The 6,000-nt window shown below is 41.9% G+C and overlaps 1 protein-coding gene across 1 annotated transcript; it reads left to right on the plus strand.

Moving 5' to 3' along the window:
* Positions 1-1,389: 1,389 nt before the first annotated feature.
* On the plus strand, positions 1,390-4,045 carry LOC147093053 (putative G protein-coupled receptor 139). Its single transcript, XM_085975785.1, has 2 exons — positions 1,390-1,468; positions 1,859-4,045. The coding sequence occupies exons 1-2, from the start codon at positions 1,399-1,401 to the stop codon at positions 2,761-2,763; spliced, it is 975 nt and encodes a 324-aa protein (XP_085831911.1). The 5' UTR covers positions 1,390-1,398; the 3' UTR covers positions 2,764-4,045.
* Positions 4,046-6,000: the final 1,955 nt, after the last annotated feature.

Raw genomic sequence — 6,000 nt, forward strand, 5'->3', positions numbered from 1 at the left:
GAATGCACAAATGTAGTGTAAATGTAGTATTACCTCTAGTGTAAGTGTACAGTACCACTAATACCAGCTGAGCACTCTGACCTCTAGAGTCAGTGTAGTGATAACACTAGTACAGGAGGAGCACGGTCACTGTAAGTGTAAGTGTAGGCATGCCACTAGTACAGGAGGTAAATGGTCATCCCTAGTATAAGTGTATGTACAACAATTACCAGAGGAGAAAGTTCACACATAGTGTCAGTGTCGGTTATCTTAGGAGCATGGTCAGAGATAGTGTCAGTGTCAGTTACCTGAGGAACACGGTCACGTAAAGTGCAAGTGCCACATTTTGAGCAGCACGTGTATGTTTTGGGGACCACATATCCGGGAGGAGCACTCTCAATCCTAATGAATATGAAGGGGTTCCACTGGTTACAGAGGAGCACGGCCACCTCTAGTATAATTTCAGCGTTATCCCTGGTACTGGAGGAGCTCAGTCAACATTAGTGCAGGTGTAAGGTACCCATAATACAGGAGATACACAGTCACATCTGGTGTAAGTGTAGGGGTCCCGCTAGAACCGGAGGACAACGTTCACCATTGCTGTAACTTTAGTGATACCCCTTTTACCGGAGAAGCTTGCACAAACCTAATTTAAGTGTAGGGGTAACATTGCGATAGGAGGGACACGGTCGAATCTAGTGTCAGTGTAGGGGCACCACTGAACAGAATGAGCATACGCACATCCAATGTTTGAGGGGGTTTTCCACTAGTACTGGAGGAGCACTGTCAATAGTAGTGTTAGTTTAGTGCTACCACTGTTACCATAGCAGCACGTTCAACTCTGATAATGTACTAGTACCTGGGGAGCACGGACACATCTAGCATAAGTGTACAATACCAGTATTACAGGGGGAGAACTGTCACCTCTAATCTAAATTTAGGGTATCATTATTACAGGAAGAGCACTGCCAACTCTAATGCTGCCAGACTGGGTTGAGCAGCATTGCAGCATTTGTTTTACGGCCTGTTCTGGAGGAGTGGTGCTCTAGGAATGACTCAATGGCATGGTGATGACGAATATTGCCTGGGCAGTTGAATTCAGCAGGCCTGTAGGACTAGCGTCAGCACCAGTACGGAGAGATTGCACTTCCTACTCGTAAATAATGTTTCAATTGTGTATTTTTTTAAAAACTGTCCAATAACAATTTCACATATTTCTCATAACCTGATTTGTCAGTTAAAAAACACACTACACGTGTCTATTTGTTCAATGACTGTAACTAATGTTAATTATGATTTAAGCTGATTGACTCGCTGGAGGATTGATGTGTGGTTAAATATAAGTTCACTTCCATTGCCTCAGCCGTGCGCCAGTCAGGGTCTTTCATCTCTGACAGAATTCATCCATTCTCACAGAAAATGTGGCGACCAATTATTCTGCTGTTCAAAGAGATTTACTTCCCGATTCTCGCGGCTGTCGGCGTCCCCGGTGAGCCATTGTAAACTGTTTTTTGTTAATCGGTGTTAATTGTATTCATGGACAGACAACCTGCTTTGATAAGGTAACGAGTTTTCTAGATGTCAGCATTACACTTAATCTGATAACCTTACTATTGTTACAATGTTCTTCGAAGCTCCAACACAAGGATTTAAGTGGATTTCCCGATCGTCTTGTCACCCCGTGCAGAGTAACCGCTGTAGCAGCTCATGAAAATGTGTGGGGGGATTACCCGGGAAATGGCTCCAAAATTAATCCTGTTCCTACCCTGCTCCGTGTTGATAATCACAGTGACTGGAGTAAAATGCTCTCTACAGCCATCTACATATCTATTTCAATCAGACACTGGAACATTAATTCTCTCCTCTCTCTTTATTACAGCGAATTTGGTGACAATTGTGATTCTCTCCCGGGGAAAGTGCGGCCTTTCCAAGTGTATCTGTGTCTACATGGTGGCCATGGCAACAGCAGATCTACTGGTCTTGATCATTAATGTAATGGTGTATTATATTTTCAATTATCACTTTCCTCATTCATTCCTGTACCACACTCCCGTGTGTAAGTTCATTCTATACAGCACTGCTGTCAACCTCGATTTGTCTGTCTGGTTCATCGTCTCCTTCACATTTGATCGATTTGTGGTTATCTGTTGTCAGAAGTTTAAAGCAAAGTATTGCACTAAGAGAACTGCGGCCTTGGTTATTACAGCGTTCACGATCCTAATCCTTGTAAAGGACATCCCTGTTTTGTTTGCCTTTGAACCTGAACAAATAATTAACAAGGTGCAGTGGGGCTGCCGAAACAGTGTGACTTTTGTTTCCTCACCTCCAGGTGTAGCCTACATCTGGTTTCACAGCGCCTGGTTAGTTTGGCTTCCTTTTACTTTAATCGCCTTGTTTAATTATTTGACAATCAGACGTATTTTAGTGGCCAGCAGAGCCCGCAGGGGTCTCCGGGGTCATAGAAGTGAAAATCAGAGCGATTCAGAGAATGAGAACCGAAGGAAATCCATCATTTTACTGTTCACAATATCGGGCAGTTTTATATTGTTGTGGATGACAGCTGCCGTGTGTTTGGTAACTACCAGACTGACAAACATCACCTATTACCGAGGTGACCGCACAGACCCTGGATATATCGCCAGTGAAACAGGAATAATATTAAAGCTTTTGAGTAGCTGTCAAAATCCGTGTATTTATGTAGCGACCCAGAGGGAATTCAGAGAAGAGCTGAAGAACGTGGTAAAATCCCCCTGGGCACTCATTCAGAGAATAGTTAGAAAATGAGAATAAAAAGAATCAATCAAACGAAAGCTTCCTCATGACTAAATCTCCATTTCAACAATTTTTTCACCTTAGAACGTCCTTCTTTCTGGTAACGTGGTGAGAACTTGTGTGAGGATTTCTTCCATTTTGCAGCATGCGTTTGATGTCTGTAATGCTTAAATTTTCATATTTTACTCCTTCATTAAACCTATCCTATTCCTGCAAATTTAGTACATTTCAAGTTCAGGGATCAAAGGCAACAATGATGATCGGGTACGCCCCTTTAAAATCATCAATAAAGTTTGATTCCTTGCCAAAACAATCAAAAGTCTAGTGGTCGCCGATATTGGCAACTTTCCTGGAGGTTTGGTGTGAATACTGTAGGCGCGGGTCTTTCTATCGGGCTCCATTCCTCATTGATAAATAGAGGGGCTCATGTCCCGTGATCAGTTTTCGAATGGAGGAAATCGTCGGAACTCGGCACATCGATGTGACCTTTCACCTCTTTTGTCCCAGATACTGACTTAAAATCTCGATTGTGCACTAACTTATATCTCTCACTCAGCACAAAGATGGAGTCTGCTCTTGTTTTGTGCTGTCGGTAAAAGTATTAGAAGTAATATTATTGATATTCTGTCTCAATCAGTCTTCCATACAAAGGTGTAAAGGAATGTAAAATGAATGACTTTACATAAAGTTATTAATTATTACAATTGTTGCGAGTGATCTGTTGAAAACAATGCCAGAAACTCAGGTAAAATAAAACTAATATTAAGTCTTCTCTGTTCGGATGAACATTTGCAGACGGTCAGAAATAATCGTTGGTCATTACAGTCTTATTTTTCGGTTACACATTGTTCCAAATAATAATTGAAAAATACCAGTATATTTGATTCAGTTACAAATTGTTCACAGGTGATCTCGCCTGATTTTGCGAGAAACGCCAAGGAATGGGAGCAGGCTCTCAATGGGAAGGAGCTGAAGGGTGTGGATGGACAGCGAGATATAGGGATCCAAATGTTCAATTCCTAGAAAGTTCATGAGCTAACCAACAATAATTACAGTTTTATTGGCAGGGACGTTAATCACAAGAATAAAGAAGTGATGATGAATCTTTTCAAAATACTGGTGAGGCCACCGTTGGAACACCAGCTATAGCTTCGGTCCCTCATTGTGGAAAGGCCATTAAATCCACCGAGAGTGGGTAGTGTAGATGCACTTGGATGGTGCCATGGATCAGAATTATACTGGTGATCAGGGTCAAGATGTAGGGACTACTTACACTGGAACAGCGAAAGATAAGAGGAGATTTAATCGAGGTTTTAAAAATTATCAACAGTTTCGTCAGAGTGAAGAGGGAGAGATCATTCCATCTAGTTGGGGAGCTGGCAATCGACAGTGATCGACTTAAAATGGTCACAAAGGGAATGAGCAGAGAGGTTATCAGAATCTTAGTTTTGCAAAGGGTTGCTGGAGGTCGGAATGTTTGGCCTCAGAAAATAATTAAGGGAAAGTTAGGTGAACATTTGTAAAAAGAGAAAATCATTTTCTGTGGAGAGAGGAGGACAGTGTAGATAGTTTTTGATTCATGTCTCATAGAACCCAGTACAGATAGAATGGATCAAATTACATACTCCGGCCCAGTACATTTCTATGGTTTTATAGTGTTACATATGCTGGTATAAGTTTAATTATGTTTGTGCCTAAGCTACTCTCAGCCCCATTGAGCTTCTATTGAACAAATGATTATAAATAAACTGATACCAAGGAAGATCCCAGTGTTTCAATAGTCAACCATCCCTTACTGATTTCCATTTGTCAATAACCTACTTTCATTTTGTAATTAGCTCTCTGTGCATTGCCTGATCTCCCACCCAATCCCAAAATTCCTCACCGTTTGTAGATGTGGAACCTTGTCCGTTGCTTCATTAAAATCTGACTGGGTCATCCAAGCTGCATTTCCACTGACCTACAGGCCAGTGATGAGTTTCAGAAGCTCCAGCGGGTTAATTGAAGATGACACATCGCCCCTCAAACCAATATAATTCCATTTAACATTACTGCTCTCACAGGAGCTCGCTTTCTAGATCTCTCCTGTCCTTATTTTTAACACTGGGATAATTTCAGTCAATGTCGGATCCTCAGAAATCTTCTTTAATTGAGGAAAATTGCAGCAGTGTCAGTAAACCGTCACTCCTGTCAGTCCCTATTGCTTTATCTCACGCTCTCTGTGTCCCTGGATTCCAGATTCACATGTTATGTGTTTGAACAATGTAACCATGTTTAATTAACGCCTTGATCGCTGTCTCTCATACAAGCCATCAATGATTCACATGTGATCTAACTTGTTTATTTTATTTACCAAGCGGTCTTTGCTGGTCCTTACAATTTATCTGATAGATTCGTTGAATAATTTAAAAACTTTTTCTTAATCCTTAATAATGCTCCCGACATAATGATGTGAGCCCATGTTGCCTCCTATTCGCTTTTACATTGATAAATATATTTTAATTCCACACCCACTAGCTCCTTTTTAACTACTCTCCACTTGTCTAATCTTGTGGTCGGATCTCCTAGACCTGCACCACTGCCGGAGTCTCACATGCACGCAGGTGGATTATTGGAAAATTATCCAATGGTTTCCTCAGCTTTCATTCCATTGTCATTATTGGCTGAGGGTCACGGGTAATGCTCGAGGCATAGAATCAAAGACCCATAAGGAGACCATGCGGCCTATTATGCCTCTCTCAGCTCTTTGAACTAGGTATCCAATTAGTCCAACTCCGCTGCACTTTCCCCACAGCCCAGCAAACCTGGCTTTTACAAGTATATATTTAATTCCCTTTTAAAAGTTACTATTTTTATAAAGATGTCAGCATTGGCTCTGTGCTCGCTCTCTCGCCTCTGCATCAGGTGGTAGTGGTTAAAATTCCCGCTCCAGAGACTTGAGCATAAAATCTATGCTGACACCTCAATGCAATACTGAGTGTGTGCTGCACTGTCGGAGGTGCCGCCTTTCGGATGGAACTTCAAACCGAGGCCCCGACTGCTGTGTCAGGAGCTACAAAAGATCCCACAGCACTATTTCAAAGAAGAGCAGGGGAGGACTCCACAGAGACCTGGCCAATATTCATCCCTCAAACAACATCACTAAAACAGATTATCTGGTCATTTTCTCATTGCTGTTTGTGAGAGCTTGCTGTGCTCAAATTGGCTATGACGCTTCCTACATTACAACAGTAACTGCACTTGAAGAAG

Source organism: Somniosus microcephalus, unplaced genomic scaffold (genome assembly GCF_052327205.1).
Source record: "Somniosus microcephalus isolate GS21.2 unplaced genomic scaffold, FLI_Smic_1.0 unresolved_chr2, whole genome shotgun sequence".
Taxonomy (NCBI): domain Eukaryota; kingdom Metazoa; phylum Chordata; class Chondrichthyes; order Squaliformes; family Somniosidae; genus Somniosus; species Somniosus microcephalus.

Bases quoted from the DNA above. Each gene is read 5' to 3' on its own strand.
- LOC147093053 (XM_085975785.1), top strand. From the start codon at position 1,399: ATGTGGCGACCAATTATTCTGCTGTTCAAAGAGATTTACTTCCCGATT. The intron at 1,469-1,858 runs GTGAGCCATTGT...TCTTTATTACAG, and splicing joins CGCGGCTGTCGGCGTCCCCG to CGAATTTGGTGACAATTGTG.